The following is a 16,962-nucleotide window of genomic DNA, read 5'->3' on the forward strand; positions in this document are numbered from 1 at the left end:
CTACCTGAACTTGCATGACAGTGCCTTTAGTACAACTGTACAAATGGAGGATTTCAAGTTCTTTGAAACAAAGATTAGTACCTGGAGACTACAAATTAAACTCCTTTAAAAGTAATTCAAGTCAAAAATCTCACTTTAGAAAATCTGAAAATCAGCATTTCTATAAAACCAATCCCTCTTAAAAACAATTTGTGGTTTTATCTCAATGGATTGGGGCATGGAGTCTCAGTTTTGATCCTTTCCTGTCAGAAAAGATGGCTTTCTGTTGGCCTACGGGTTCTCCCAGTAGGTTCCTTTTGGTTGGGGTTTTGTGACTAGAGGAAATTGGTGAGGCACTGGCAGGGATGGGGGATACAGTCAGAATGGGAGAAGCCAACAGAGGGAGAAGGGTCAGAGGGAGAGAAGGTTGTGCCTGCAGTTTCTAAAATATTCGGTTGAACTGAGAGTTCTGAAACTGGGGCCCGAGGTTGGTTTTGCTAGGTAAGAAAGGAGCTTTTCCAGCTGGAACAAGGGCATTAGGCTGGTGAGGGGGAGTATTCCACCTTAGCTAAGACGCCATAGTGAGTGGAATGAGAGGGAAGCAACTGGATCCCCACCACAGGCTAGATGACAGCTAGATGACCCCAGTATGACAGCAGCAGTGGGCCCTCCCTCCAGATAGCCTTTTTATTTCCTCTTGCTACTGCCCTCCATGCAAAGTGCTTTCTCCTCCCTCCTGCTAGCTTTTTGGTGGAGGAAGCATGGCTTGGATCCAGCATCCTGCCCACATATTTGAGGATTCATTGAAGAGCTGAGTTCTAGGGCCCCTGGCCCCATCAGAGCCAGGGATGCACAGAGTGAGGAGGAAGGGAGAAAGCACACCTTGGGTCAGAGAAGACAAAGATTCTACCTTGCCCAGTAGCTGATGCTCAGTGAGCAGGTGCCAGGCCCGGGCCAAGGGGCCTCGGGGACAGCCTGGCCCCTTCAGTGTTGCCTGTCTTAGCCTCATCTCTGTTTGAGGAGAGTGGCTAGGAAGTGGGGGCTCCTTCCACCCAACCCAACCTTCCTGCTTGGTTTTGATCTCAGGAAGGGAAAACCCCTGCCCCTCTTTTGAAGCAGCAGCCGGCACCACTTGTCTCTTCTCTCCTTCCCGCAGGCACTTCTGTTCATAGTGCTGCCTCTTGCTGGCTCCTTCTGCTTCTGCTTGGTCCTCCTGCTGATTGGGAAGAAAGTGCACCAGTGGGGTGATGGGGGGCTGGAACTCTTAAAGGGGCAGCTTTATTTCTGTTGAAAATTTGTTTGCCTAACATTTTTTTTTTCTATCTTTCCCCATTAAATACAATTTTGTGAGAAAAGTAAACCAGAAACAAAGTGACCATAATCACCATTTAAATGTTAATTGTAGATGTTCTGGCTTTCCTCTAAGGATTTTCAAGCAGATCAAGTACTAATGCTGGCAACAATCATCAGCAATCAAATCCAATTTGAGGATTTTTTACTGAAGGCATAAAGGTTGGGGGCCACAGATCTGAGCGAGGCCGTCCTTGTTGCTTTAAGGGCTCTCGGTCCAGGGCTGAATACTAGAATTCCATGAATAAATAAGGCACAGAGATAATTTGCAAATCCCCAGCACCATTTTTGCCAGTAACTGTTTCTCCATAGAGTCTTTTCGACCAGAGGAGTTTACAGGTAGCCAAATCTACAAACCACTTTGAGATGTAGTCTCCCCTTGGCTGCCCACTGGTTGATTTTCCATCAATCAACCAGTATCTGTGAGGACTTGGTCCCATGCAAAGTAAATAGACATCTAAGCAAAGTCCCACTGGATGCTTGAGTTGCAGAATCTTAGAGCCTTGTTTCTCTATGTTAATGATGTGCTTTTTTTCCCCCATAAAGCAATGTGAAAGAGACCAGACCCTGGGCCCCTTGTAGCTCAAATGCTGAAGTCATTCATGGTTGGAGCTGAGGCACCTTCTACTGGCTCCAGCCCTGGAAGAGCTTCCCAGGTTCTAGGTTCTAATCTGGGATCCCCCTCTAGGGGAAATATCAGATCTTGAGCATTTTAATGCCTTAGGGTCTCTGTTTCTTCAGGAAAAAAATGAAGTTAAAAGCTATTTGGATGATTTTGGTAATATGAGATAATACTGTAGAAGCATATTCAAATAGAAGGGAGAATGTCAGAGAAGTATGAGCCAGAGGGCTGCTGGGTGTTTTATGGGGAAACTGAGGCCCAGATAAGTGACTTGCTTGGAATCACACAGAGAGCTACTGGCACCCTGCTCTGTCAGGGCTCAGTCTACTGTCCTTCCCAAGAGAGTTCTAGCCTTAGGATTTGAATAATGTGCCAATACTATTCCCTCTGTATAACGACACGAAGAAGGCAAATTAGATGCCTAGGACTCCAGAATGCTCATGTCCTGAAATGCCAGAAACCGGTCCTGCCCCTTCCCACAGCCCTTTCTCTGCAAGGAGGCCAGGGAACCTTTCCCTGCAGGGAATTGGCTAAAGGGATCCACCCCTTCCTGGACCAGAGGTGGAGGTTGAAGGGAGTAGGAGGCTCGGTTAAACCCTCCACGTGCAGAAAGAGAATTTCAGGCCAGAAGGGAGACGGGCAGCCGGTGCGTGGGATACTGGGCACACACCCAGTGGTTTTCCCATTTCTCAGAGGAGGAGCGTGCAGAAGTCTTTTGCTCAAGGCACCCGGTGAATGTGCGAGGAAAGTGACAGTGGAACCCAGTTTAACAGTGTCCCAACCCCGAACTCAAGGACCACACAAGGGCAGTCATTTATTCCTATCCTTGCAGCCCACTGAATCCAGGGCCTATAGCTCGCTGACCTACTAGGTGCGCGCCTAAAGGCATGCCTGGAGGGCCTGGGTGCGGGCACGTGGAGCCACGGGGACGGTGAAGGTGACCGCCTTCTCCTTCCTGGACCCGCGTGCTACGCACTACAGACCTGACGGATGCTCAGGCCCGCAAAAGTTTGCTCCACTACTCGGGGGCTCAAGGAGCTGTGCTTGAGGTGGCAGGGGGCGACCTTCAACCCCACGGCTGTTTGTGCTGTCTTTTCTAGTTCAAAACTAATTCCCAGTGGTGGGGGTGGGCTGGGCTTTAGAGAGGGGTCCCATTCCCCAAGCCTGCGTCCCGGTCCCGCCAGCCCACCTCCTGTATCCCTGCCACGGCCCCTGCGTCCCGGGTCCGGGTCCGGGTCCGGGTCCTCAGCTCTGTGGCCGCTCCCACTAGCTGATTTTGACAGTGGGGAGTGGGAGGGGGTTCCCGAAAGGCAGGGGCGGGCGCGGCGAGCCCCTGCCAGATCCGGGGATGATAACGTGCCTGCTCCATGTCGCGGCTTCTAGCTGTCCAGGCTCCGCCCCCTGTGAGTGTGTAAGTGTGTGATGCTGCCGCGGCCGCCGCCGCCGCCTGTGCAGCCGCTGCCGCCGCCGCCGCCGCCGCCGCCGCCGCCGCCGCTGCCGCCCCGGCTGCCGCGCCGCGCCGCGCCGCTGCCTCTGCCCCGGCCGCCCCCGCCGCCGCCGCCGCCGCCGCCGGCCCGCAGCCAGCCAGGCGGGCGGCCCAGCCCGCCTGAGCCCGCAGCGGCTGCCGCCGCAGCGTCGGGGCGCTGGGTGCGCGGGCTACCGCGGACCGAGCGGACCCGAGTGGGCGACCAGGCGCTTGCCCGCCCAGTGCCACTGCCGCCGCTGCCTCTCCGGAGCACAGGACCAGACACCTCCAGCGCCCGCCGCTGCTGCCGATGCGGCCCGGACACTTTTAGCTGGGCGGGAGGGCTGGAGAGCCGGGCCGCCGAGAACCGCCAGCGAGCTGTGCAGAGAGCCGCGCCGACCCGCTGCGATCAGGGACAGGCGCCCGCCCGCCGCCGCCGCCCGGCCGCTATGGATCTATTCGACTTTTTCAGAGACTGGGACTTGGAGCAGCAGTGGTAGGTGTTGATTTTTGCCTTCTCCTTTGATGAGCGAATCTCCTGGCGAAGTCTGAGGTTTTCGCCTTTGTTAAGAGGAGCTAGAGCTGTCGTGGGGGGCGCCCCGGTCTCCCTCCCACTTGCTCTCAGCCACCTCTGGCCCCGGCCGCGCTGACTCCTAGGTCGGATGCCGCGGTGGGGGGAGGTGCGGGAAGAGGGAGGGATGCGGACCCGAAAGCGTCGCTTTGCGCTCCAAGTCTAAAGAGTTGCATTTGGCTCACATCGAATTCGGTGCCGCCCGAGGGCTGAACCGCACGACCTCCCAGGAGCTTTTCTCTCGGAGCGGCTCGCTGGTCTGGCCTCCTTGAGCCCCGGATGCCGCCCGCCCGAAATGCCTCAACTTTCCAGGTGCCCAACGCCCGCGGCGGGCCATGGGGGAAAGGCAACGGCCAGGTGCCGCCAGCAGCCCTCTGCTTCCTTGGTGGCCACCGCCCCCGCTGCCGCCACCTCCATCCCTGCGCTGCGCGGCGCGCACACCTTTACTTCTGCCGACTCAGCCCAAGTTCCCTGCACTCCCGGGTGCAGCAGCGGCTTTGGGGGCCACCACTCAGGGGACCTTGGTTCGGGGCCGACTTCGGCGCTTGGCTTTCAAGACTGAGGGTTTTTGGAGTTGGCCCCCCAAATCCGCAGCTCTGATGTCAATGCACATTTAATTACCGGCTGGATCCCCGTCGGCCTCCCACTGGGAGGCAGCCGTAGTTTTTTGTAATGGGCATCCAGCTCAGATTCAAAGGTTGAGTCAGCTCTTCACAAAATACCCTAAACTTGTCGCTGAGACATTTTGAAAGATGGTAGAAAGGTGACTGGGGAGCTGGAAAGTTGTTGCTCTCTTAGAGGTGTGCGTGCGCGTGTGCATAAATACTGATATACATATCTATTAACTTTTCAAAAACTTCACCTACTACAAACATTATCACAGTTTATTTGTCATAATACTTAAACGTATCAGATTCCCCCCACAGTCTAAGGAATTAGATGGGGAGGGGGCGCAGTGGTAACCGCTTAAAATTGCATTCTTGGTTATTGCCTTTTAAAATGTATTTAGAATGATCTGTAGTACCTCCCAATAGTGCGAAATCTTTTGCAATGTTAAACTACTAGCGGCCGTTGGTTATGAATGCTGTGTATTTTTACAAGGATTTCCCCTGTTGATGTGATATTTTAGGCAATTTCCTTCTTTAAAAAAGGGTCATATGCTTAGCCAACAGCTTCATTATGCCAATCATGCCTCCTTTAGTTGCAAATCCAAGATAATCAGAACTTAAATACATTTTATTTTACAGCAATTCCGGATAAATCCTTGAAGCACAAATTATGCTGTATCAGTATTAATCTATAAGGCGTTTTGGATACCAAGGTTTTATCAGCTCTGTAGAAATACATTGTTACATTAAAAAATGCTGTTATTTGAAAGTAAAAATTACAATAAAATTATTGCTTAATTAGATATTATGCTCCTGCACACAGCCTTTACTCTGCTTCACTAATTTATTTTGCAGAACAACTGATAACCATAGCACTACTATTTGCATACAATTTGCCTAATATATGGTGTGGGTTACATCGTTAATTTAACAGACATTGTTATAATTAATTTCATGGGTATAGTTCAAATGTTAAACATATACAAGGTATTAGGTTTTTAGAAACATGTTTTTTATATTAATTCCGGTTTAATCTTATGCATATGTAATTGCATATTTAAAGGGAATGGACTCTTTTATGTTTGATTTCTTTTAAAAAAATGATAGGTTCCCTCACCCCTGTGGGAGGCTTTCTTTTTCTTATCTTAAGGAAAATGCAAAACCTTTTTTCCTCCAGATCCCTAACTGAGACACATCAGTTAAGAAGCATAGACTTGGACACTTCGTGAATATTATGTGAAATACTGATTAATTAGTGTAACGCATCTGCATAAATAATCCTGTCCTTTCCCTCTGTACATGATCCAGGAAAATTTCTCCTTCTTACTGCTCGTGAGTGGCACACTTCGTTATGCATCTCTGTTTATAAACATTTGTAATGTGGTTGTGCTTCTGTGTTTTGTATAGCTCCACAGAGAAAAGGAACATAAATGTGACAATAGTGGATGAACTAAAAAGCTTGACATTGTCTTGAGTGGAAATTGGTACCTTTCCCACTTCTCTTTGGAAGTCCAGAGCATGCCAGTTACATGTTCATTCTATGTTTACTTCCATTTCTTGGGAGTAAATAGCTATTTAAAGTGATGGCCTCCACTCCCCACGCCCCCAAGCCCCCAGGAGGGCCAAGAAAGGAAAAAAAGACCAGCAAAGTTAACGATCTTATTTACCTTGAATTTATTCTTAACATTCACTTGTGGAACAGTAAGCTCTGAGCTATCTCTACTGCAACCCTAGATGTCTGACAATAAATGGATCAGGACAGCTTAAAAACAAACTCATTTTCCTAGACATAATGAAGAAAGACTTTACATACACAGGCATATGTGTTATTTGCAAACACTTGACTGTAGTAAACAAAAAGTGTGTGCCCATTTATAAACACACACATTTGTTAGGACAAATGCAAATGGAAAGGATGGGGTACTAATGATGCTGCAGTGTGCATGTTATGTGCAGTGTTTTGGAATGCTCACATGCCTAATGGAACATACCACTGGATTTCACAAACTGCAAGAATAACTTAATGGGTCATGCTCTGGACTCGATTAAAGGGCCAAAGCTCAAGTTCTTTAAGATTCTTGGATGAATGAGCAATGTTCACCTGAGTCTGAATTTAATATAAACCATTCTGTGAAAGAAAAAAGATGGCACAGATGTCTGTCTGTGTGCATGAAAGACATCACTTGCTCTTAAAGAAAAAGATAAATTTAAAAAAATCAAATTTCTTCATTTAAATCATTCCATAGACTTGTTTTTGGTAACCAAGTAAATGAATACTTGAGGTGACTGAAGATCATGTAATGATGTCATTAATCCCCATTTAAGAGGGAAAAAAAAGCAAATTCAGAGGGCCTACAAAATGTACAGCCTTTCAGTTCTGTAAGCACCTCCCACCCAGTATTGATTAGGTATTGCTTTGTGACAGGCCAAGGTTCTTTGTGGGCATGCTTACCTTTTCTTCATTGGAAGGAAGGAAAGGAAAGAAAAGAAAGAAAATACAGAAAGGGACACATTCTTAAAAAAAAAAAAAGAAAAGAAAACCACCTTGATAGCAAAATCAGAACGTTCAAAAGCCTAGTTAAAATCGTAGTTAAGTGATTGTGACAGTGGCTGGCTTCTCACTGCAAGGGACAGCATCAATTGTTTGTAGTTTTTATGTGATGTCTCACAAATAGCCTAATTAGAGGCAAGCTTGCAAACGGGCAGTTATACAGGAAGAGACTTAAACTCACTAAACTGTTATATAAATAGAAAGTTCAAAGGTCTGTGTGGGGCTGTCAAGGCTGAGAAGGGGCCATGTGCCGGCCAGGCTTCTCCTCCTCGGGTAAAGGCAGCCCCCAGGGCCTGCCCCAGCAGTCCGAACTGCACTTTCCCCAGTTTTCTTCGACCTTGCGAGGGCGGGGCAGTGCCGGAGAAGGGGCGGGGGGCTGCTTTCTAGACAAAAGTGAACTGTTTCAGCTCCAGCCGCGCATGGCCCATGCACTGCAGCAACCCGGCTGCCTCCTCCTGTTCTGTGCGCACAGGTCTTCCGAGGCCTCGTTAGCTACAATCCCCCAGAAGAGCGGAACAGGACTGTTTATGGATGGGAAGGTGTGGGAGATGGGAGGAACACAACCTTTGCCAACTTGGAGATACTAGGGCTGTGGTGGGGTGGGGGGAGGGGAAGTCCTGTTTTGAATAAGGCCTAGAGATTCCCAGCATTTCTTGTTCTCTACCTCCATCCATTTATCTTTCCCGTTTTCCCTCTGTGGTCTCTTAAAAGGGAGACTGCCTATGGTCTGTTTTCTTTGCTAGTACAGTGTGCATTCTCCCGTGTGTTTGAGCATTCATTCAACAAACCATTTTAGGTTGTGTTTCTTAAGGGAATGTGTGGGTAGGAGAAATTTAAGTTGGTGAAATTCACTAGTAAGGTCTCCTCCGCAACTCCCCAAACCCTCCAAAGAATAAAAGCTATCTCAGTGCATCTTAAGAGGCACATCTATTGGACACGGAAGAAAATTATCTCATGGTAGAAATCAGTTTAATGGTACATGAATTGTTTTGCTAATGATTCAGTCAAGCATTTAACAACTTTAAAATACACAAATCAAGATAGAAAATGACTGCCTCGAAAATGAATCCATCATTATAGACATGAATGAGATTCCATACATTTAAGCATCCTGTAGATGGATACAAATTATATTGTATTTAAACATGCTAATTATTGTTGAATAGAAATGGCTTTAATGTACTAACCTTTAACATGAAATAAATGCCCATTATTCTTAGCTAACATTATTTTTGCATGCAAAATTTGCACTTATTTAACATAATTTCAAAATTGTAGAAGTCCAGTGAAATGGTCTTCTCTGGAACAATTTAGAGCTATGGCCTTAAGAGCTTGTAACTGTAGGTCATACCTCAAAGAGGAAAACTGCCATATACTTGATTAGCCTGTCATGTAGACAAAACAATTTTTGCTGCAGTGACTACATTTTTCACTTGTAATTTTGTTTTTCTTTTTCTGATTGCTGTTGGATAAAGAGAGATGTCAAAAACTTGCTTACTGATAAATGGAAAGAAATGTTACTGATTAAAGAACCCAAGACCAAACTTGAAGAAACCTTTTTGAGTGTGTGTGTGTGTGTGTGTGTGTGTGTGTTTTACCTGTAGTAGAACTCAACATTATCATTGCTACTATAATTTGAGTGTTTACTCTGTGCCACAAGCTTGGACTAAATTCTGTAAAGACTCAATTTCGTTTAATCCTTCCAACAACTTTCTGAGATAGGACCTGTTGTGATCCCTGTTTAACAGATGAAGCAATGAAATCACACAGGTACTCAGTGATACAATCCAGGTTTCAGCATAGGTGAAGCTGACCCCAGAGCCTGCATCATCAACAACTGACATTTCGTCTGAACCTTTCCAACATGTGGAATGCTATTCCACATGCTATCTCATTTGATCATTGTGAATTAGAATGTTCAGGTGTTCTTGCCATTCAATTCAATCTTAGAGAGGTTGTGTGACTCACCTAAGTTCACACAGCCTGTTGGTAGTAGAGCTTGCTCAGAAATCCACATCTGCCTATTTCCAAGTCAGGTGCCTTTCCACAAAAGATCATTGCCTATTATTTTTTGCGTGGATACGAATATTTATTTAGCTGTCACTGAAACAAATGGATTGGATTGTGTATATTGTACTTGTGGAAAAAATCTGTGGAATTACCATGTAATTTGACCAGCCGTGGAACTCTGCTTTTTCCTTTTAATTAGAAAGAGAACAGTCTATATACTGATACAATCTCTTAGCATGTCATTTATGGATGCCCCTTTCATGAAAATGTGAAAATGGGAAATTATATATATATATATAGGAGACAAATCTCAAGTCTTTGAGAATTGTTCATTTAAATCTGAATGCTCAAATTTTGAAGATTTGATACTTGAACATAAAGAAGACCATGGTATATTTTTTGGCTTATTTGGATTCTCAAAACTGGAGGTGGGAAGTTGGTAACATTTCTTTCCAAAGCTTTCTAATCTTACCATATGTATTAATTGATTGGACCCTCACAATAACCTTAAAGATTTGTTGGGATTGATATTTTAGCTTCATTTTGTAGATAATAAAACGGAAGCTCAGAGAGGTTAAGTTACTTGCCTGAGTTTACACAGTAGGTGAATAGTCTTAGGACATGTGTTTGTTGCTCTTTTTGCTGCATCACCACTGTTGCATTAAGTTGTTAATATTTAAATATCCACGTTGCTTCCTAGAGAATGGTGCGTCACCCTCTGGCATCATTTAGCACAGTGTTTTTCCATCACAGGTACTCAATAAACATCTGTTGATTGATGTTAGAGTCACATTCAACTCAAAGACTGTTCCATGCAAATGCAGGTCTCTTTCAAGGATAGTTGCTTAGTAAATCCTAGTGATAATACTGTCTCTCTGCCTGTGTGATCGTATATTAGTTATTTGTAATTCTTTTCATGTCTCTTAGCCAGTCTGATCTTTTTGCAGAAAATAAAGAGAATAACCAATGGATACAGAAGAAGATTAATAGGAAAAGGCAAAAATAGTATCCATGTAATTGGCATGATTTTAAAAAACAGAATTTCTATGAATTCCAAGATATGTTTAGCCCAAAAGAAAAACAAGAGGAAAGAATATCTTTTAAGGTACGGCATTATAGGAATTAACGGACTGGTATTGTGTCTCAATCTGCATTGAGAACATTAATAAAGAATGTGTAACAAAAATCTGAGGAAAAAATGAGTGGTCGGAGGGTTGGGATTCCTCCAGCTTTCCATGAGTTTCAGTCTTTATGACTTGTATTTCACTATGAGAAGGCTGTTTTTCTACTTAACTGTAGCAGATCCACACCATAAATTATCATGACTGTTAAACAAAGGTCCAGCCCTGGGTTCTTCTAATGTAAAACTTTTATGTTACACTTTAATGAAATTTTATATGCATGTTCAAAGCAAGGCACACTTTACACCGTAGAGAGGGTGATGCACTGAATTGTTGAATTTATTTTGAAGTAAATCTTTTAGACGACCTTAGCTTCTAACATCTACCTACTTACTGAGCTGAAAAAAAGTTATTTGAGAGCTGAAAAAAATGGCATGATTTAAGCAGAGCTGACAATAGCACTATAGCTAGAATGTGATTTTGATTATGGATTGCTTACTTTATGGGATGCTGTTTTTCAAACATACCTGTGTATTTTGCTTCATTTGAAAAATAAAATCAGCTAATGTTTCAAAGTCATCTTTGATTTGGTTCTTCAGTAGGTACATTCTCTTATATGAAGGTGTAAAAGCCACACTTTGAGGAATAAACTAAGGAAACAAGCTTTGTTTTCATTACAAAATCAAAATCACTCATCTGTTTATTTTTCCAATGTTTCTTTTGTTGGAGAAATAAAAGACATTACTTCCATCCTATGAAGAACGGTTTGTTTTGTTAGATTTCCAAATAATAGTTCTCTGCATCATCTACCATCTTCAATGAAAACCAGATCTCAGTAGCAGATACTGGTTCACTTGGTGACCTTTATTAAACCATTTTCCTGGAGTCAGTTTTTGTGTTTTGTAGGCAACGTATCTCCTGGAAATAAATAGCTTTGAAATGGTTTCTTTTTTGTATAAGTAAAAAATAATATGCTACTTGTTTTGTAGTGGTGCTGAAATTGAAATCTCAGCTTTAACAATCATTGGAAGAAGTTGTTTGCTAAAATTGTGATGTCTTCTTGGTGTTTGGGTTTCTAGTATGGTTTGATCAAACCAACCAAGCAGATGGAATGTGTTGTTGTAAGGTCATTTTAACCTTTAGACTATGGCAATATGTACATGACAACCTGACTATCTGTTGAACAATGAAAAATGCAATTACATAGGCTTTACTTCCCCATTCAGGATGTCAGCCAACTAACTTTTTAATAATTTAATTTTCCAAAGGACTGATTATTTTCATGCCAGGTCGGCACAACCACAGTGACTAAATTAGACTCAGTGTGATGGATGTTTCTGATGAAGTGCCGTGGAGAGGTCTCATCAATTCGCTATTATTTATTTGCTGCCAAAGTGCTTGGCTTTGGTGTGTAGATGTTAATCAGTTCATAGAAGCTAGAGTTTTAAGGCTGGAGGGCCCCTTTGGATCATGTGATCCAGACTTCTCATTGTACAGATAAGGAGACTGAGGCCCAGGATGGGAAAATGTCTTGCCCAAGGACATCCAGTCAGTAATTGGCAAAGCCGGGTCAGGAGCCCTTATACCCTAGTTCAGTGTTTGTCATCTCTCAAGAACTGTTTGTGTTGCCTACCTACTCTGTGCCCAACACTCTGCTAGTCAGTCATTTTTAGGGAGAGGTGAAAGGACTGTAGAAGATGACCTCTGGCCTCACAGAATTTACATTGGAATGTATAATTAGAATTAGGGAAATATTATGACATGGACTGTAAGTAAAATAGGAATTCTGGGAGAGAGAGAGAATGCAAGCTAAGTAGGCAAAACAGTCCTGGTCAAGGCCCATGAAACTCTTTTATTACTATTAGTGCAGTTCAGAGTGAAATGGAAATCCAGAAATTTTTATTGTTTAGGGGACCAGGAGCATTGAATACTCAACATAAGACAATTGACTTTGGATCCTGAATTATCTGGTTTGACAGTAGCTCACATTCATCACATAATTGCCTGAGTCCTCTTTTGCTGTGTGAATGGAATATTCTTATTAACACAGACCAACATTTGCTGAGGCACAACCACAAAACTCTCCCAAGAAGAGCTTTGGAAACATTTATGCAAACATTCTTCAAAGAAATACCAAATGAAAATGTGTTTTTTTCTGAAATAATTGAAACAAGTGTTTGTAAATCGGTACAATTGCTAGCAAAATGGCCATTTTTCAAAAGAAGTGTATATTGTAGCTCTTGAGATGTTCACAAATACATTGTTTCTTTTGCTCTTTCTCCTTTTCTAAAAATAAAATTAACTATTTTGTTTGTTAGGTGTGTACCAATATTTTACCATCAGAATTTCTTTTTTCCTAAAAAGTGAGTTGGTGCCTTGGTACTGTGTGATTGGTGTTGACATCTGTATTTACAATTAGCTGTTTGGCCACCAAGTAATTCTTTGCCTGGCTATGTCATTGTTCAAATCTCAGCTCTATCTCTGGGAAGCTGCTAGCGAGCGGCAGACCTCCTGCCTCCTCCGCCCCTCAAACTTCCATACTCCTACCCAGTCTGTTCAGATGCCTGTCCTCTGTGCTTTCATACCTTCCTGAGCTGACTTCCACCTGGGCTGGATCCTGCTTTCTCCCTTCCCCAACTCTTCCTGTGCACCTTTGTTGTTGTGAAAGATGAGAATGTGTCATTTATTTTTGTATTCCCAGTCCCTGGCCCAGTATAATAACCTAATGCTGCCAGTTCAGAGTGCAGCATCATTCATTTATTCAATTAATTCAGGCACTATGCTAGCTCTTCAAAATATTAAATCTAGGTGAGAAGACCTAAAAGCAGTATTAATAATAGTAATAATTTAAGCTAATAATTACAGGTAACATTTCCTATGTTACAGGTTCTGATTTGTGTTATCCGATTTCTCTATTAACAGAGCAGGAAACTGGGACAGAAGGGTTCAGCGACTTGCCCAAGGCCATACTGGTAGTATGTTGCCGAGCTTGAATTAATCCACAGGCCATGTGAATCCTTAGCTTCTCTGCTAATCTATAAGGGTACCCTAGAATAGATGCTATACTAGTGGCAAGCCCTGCTTACGCTTGGGCTGTGTAGTAGACTGGGCTAATGAGGACTTTACCACTCATCCTTAGGATTTACAAATTGGGTCTAAGTTCATTACCAAATATGAGGCATGACTTTCCAGATATCTACTCCAACAAGAGACACACAAGTCTGTTCCTCTTTGGTGTAAGTGGCAGATTCTGTGCTTGGGAGGAAGGTATACTGGTCCATAAACCTGAACTTAATTCAAACTTGACAAGAATGTGAACTCATTAAGGGTGGAGAGTTTTGTTGGTTTCATTCACTGCTGACACTGCAATGCTTAGAACAGTGTGTGGTGCACAGTAGGTGCTCATTTATTTTTTGCTGAATAGGTAAATGGAATGATAGACAAAAACCTGCTTAATACTTTGTGTGATCAAATTTGTGAAGAGATAGCTCAAGAGGTGTAAGAATGAGGACCAAGAGAAGTGCTAAAATCACAGTGAGCAGACAGGTGGGTACAGGTAGGTGTGTTGCCTTGCCTTCTGTACATACTTTTCTGAAATAGGATGCTTATAGAAATGTTATAAATTAAATGTTCTTTATGTGCATCTTACTTGCCAGGAATACCATAGGGAAGTCTTTGTTGATGAGCAAAATCTCTCCCAAACAGCCCTAAACTTATCAGATTTGTGTACAGCATTTTTAGATTTTAGATTTTTGTGTACAGCATTTTCTTGTCATGAGGTATACCTACATTTAATATCTGCAACAGTGCTTGAAGGGTAATTGGGCAGCCTTAAAAAAAAAAAGGTGTAGTAACTTGTTACCATCCCTGAATTGTAGCTTTCATCTAGTACAAAGCGGGGAGAACAGACCTGCAACATTTGCTGAGTATTTTTCTCCACACTTTTGTAACGTGTCGTGTCTCCTCTTAGCTAGATGCCCGTTTGCTTAATAGTTCCTGCTTTGGAGGCTAACCTGGGATTTGAATTTTCCTAACATATATTTTTACATTGAACACATTTTCTATGTATGCCTCTGGAGGATTCAAATTACAATTTCATCCCAAGGATGTGCAGAAAAGTTTCCACACGTGCTGATTTTAAAGAAATCTATAAGATAATTTGGTAGGGAAAGAGGATTAGCATTTACAGAGCATTATGGCATATACTTTACAAACATCACCTCATTGAACAAGGACCCTAAAAAATAAGGGTTTTCACCCCCATTTTACAGACAAGAAAGATGAGGATCAGAGGGGTACACCCTTAACTTTCTCAAAGTCACATGATTAGCCAACAGCAGATCCCCAAGTCCAACTCAGGTTTCTTGGGCCCAAAGACCACATCCCTTCTGCTATAACCTGCCTTCACAGAGTTGAAGATGAGCTGATAATAGAGTTTGTTGGGTACCTTCAATGTACTAAAAGTAATCTGGAAAAACACCCCTGAACATTATTTTATTATTTTCAAATTGCAAAATTAAAAGGTGGCAGGCTGCAGATCAAGAAGATAGACAGAAATATGAGATGACAAAGAAATTTAGGAAATTTTAATGGGAGTGAAACACCCAGCCAGTTAAATGAACCAGACTTTAAGGTACATACTAGGAGGACAGACTGTAGATAATTAATAGGTCTTTAATAAATTGGGTCTCGTAATCGAAATGAAACTTATCTGAATATTAATTACAGATCCAGAAAAATATGCAAGAGCCATGATGGACCTTTTTTAAAAAAATAACAGTTAAATATTAACTATATATCTTTTGCTACAATTAGGCATTGTGGCCATTTAGTTTTGAAGTTCTGTAACAGTTTAAACTTCAACAGTGCAAATATATTCAGACTGTAAGTGGTAAAACTTCTTGTCAAGAATGATGAAGACTGTTTTCATTGTATTCTGATTAGCATCATACTTAGAAATTACAGTGAAATGCCAATGAGCACTCTAATGCCATTGAAAAAGGACACCCACAACACACGTCTGCCATATATACTTTGGTAAACAATTGCAGTGACTCATATACCTTGAACAAAAAATAGAAATTTCATCAACCTATTTCAAAAGGCTTGAAAGTTAAAGCGAATTCTAAATGTAGATTAGTAGCAAATGATGACAGCCGAGCCAGCATTACCTCAGTTGATTAATTTATAAGGATACTGGTCAATGATTTTACCCAACAGCTATGCATAGTAGAATCCTAATGGGATCTGTCTGTTAAAATTACATAAAGTAGGGCATTTGATTTATTTCATAGTTTCTCAGAGCTCAATTTTAACTTCATACAAATAATGCATTAGTCACCCAGGATAAATGACATGCTGAATACAGTTGTGATTTTGTCTGCTTCTCATAATCAGATTTAGCAAAGGATTACATCTGTCTTTGTAGTTTATTCCTATCCTAAATTTTGTAGGTAGAGTGGGATCTTTTCTCTTGTTTCATATCTCGTTAGATGACATCGGACCATCCAGCCCTTTCCCTGCCTCTGGGATTCTGGAGTGTGTAAGGAAGATTCACTGATTTAGGGGTAGTACTAAGAACTACCACATCTACAGTGAGGCACGTAGAAGGGTTTAAAGACGTTGCTACTCTAAATATATCATTAGGAGTACATCACTATCTATTTATATATTGCTGAACTATTTTATTTCATTTTTGAGATTCGGTTACATTCTTAAACCTGGAGTACATATTATTATAAAGCAAATTCAGTAAAATAACACTAAAATCATTCAAATGCGCTAAAGCAGGTGAAAATGTGGGGATCACCAAACTTTGCCTACGTGCCAATACTCCAAACCATCATCTCCCTCACCCTTGACCCTGGGGCTGGGAGAGTCTTTTCTTTGTGCTGTGAATGCTGCAGTAGCTGCTCCAGGGATGTGCATCTCTGAGCCTTACAGTGTCAACCCAAATATGATTTCAATGCCAAGACCTGGCTGACTTTTACAGTCTGATCACCGTTGTTTCTGTCTTTTAGTAGCTTCATTGCCTTAATGGAGGACGGAAAGGTGAGTTTGCCCAACTGAAAAACTTTGAAATCTGTTCGGCCTACACTTGCACACCAAAATTAGAAGAAGGGGGAGGTTTTAAATTCGTGGCTGGCTGGAAATACGTGGGTTTATATTTTTAAGATGTAAAAAATATGATTAGGAGAAAGTTCTCAGAACTTCATGGACATCATGTAACTCTTAGAAAGTAAGGTAAATGATAAAATATGGGATAAGTTTCCTTAAATTGAACATAATCATAAAAATTCAAGGCAAAGCAACATATTCTGCAAAATTTATGAGATTTGAGGGTGGGGGAAGAGTTTGCAAAGCTTGACAACCACCAGTGCATCTGACCTGGCACATTCCTGTTGGTAATGAGAACCTTATGGGGTGCTGGGCTCGGTTTTCTTAGGCAGGGCCTGCTCCCCAAGGGTATCATAAATGATACGCGAGTCAGGAACTTCATGGCTCATGGTATTTCTCAGGGATATTTTAGTTAATCTGTCCCACCCAGCTACAGTGGCAGAAGTTGGGAAGAGGGCCCACTCATAAATCTTTATTGAACTTTAATTAATTAACTTTAATTAATTAATTAATTGCTGTGCCATTGTTCATAGGAATTTGAAAGGGAAAGACATTTTGAATAACCATG

At 42.6% G+C, this 16,962-nt stretch overlaps 1 protein-coding gene across 3 annotated transcripts in view; it reads left to right on the top strand.

Moving 5' to 3' along the window:
- Nucleotides 1–3,639: 3,639 nt before the first annotated feature.
- Nucleotides 3,640–16,962, top strand: part of AFF2 (AF4/FMR2 family member 2) — a 518,465-nt gene continuing 505,142 nt past the window's right edge. For 2 of the 3 annotated variants that reach the window (XM_003271824.3, XM_003271823.3), the window contains exon 1: nt 3,640–3,912. In XM_003271824.3, coding sequence (XP_003271872.1) covers nt 3,866–3,912 — 47 coding nt within the window. In that variant the 5' untranslated portion in view covers nt 3,640–3,865. The remainder of the gene's footprint in view (nt 3,913–16,962) is intronic. The other variant, XM_012498708.2, reaches the window with a different exon arrangement.

This window comes from Nomascus leucogenys, chromosome X, assembly GCF_006542625.1.
Source record: "Nomascus leucogenys isolate Asia chromosome X, Asia_NLE_v1, whole genome shotgun sequence".
Classification (NCBI taxonomy): Eukaryota; Metazoa; Chordata; class Mammalia; order Primates; family Hylobatidae; genus Nomascus; species Nomascus leucogenys.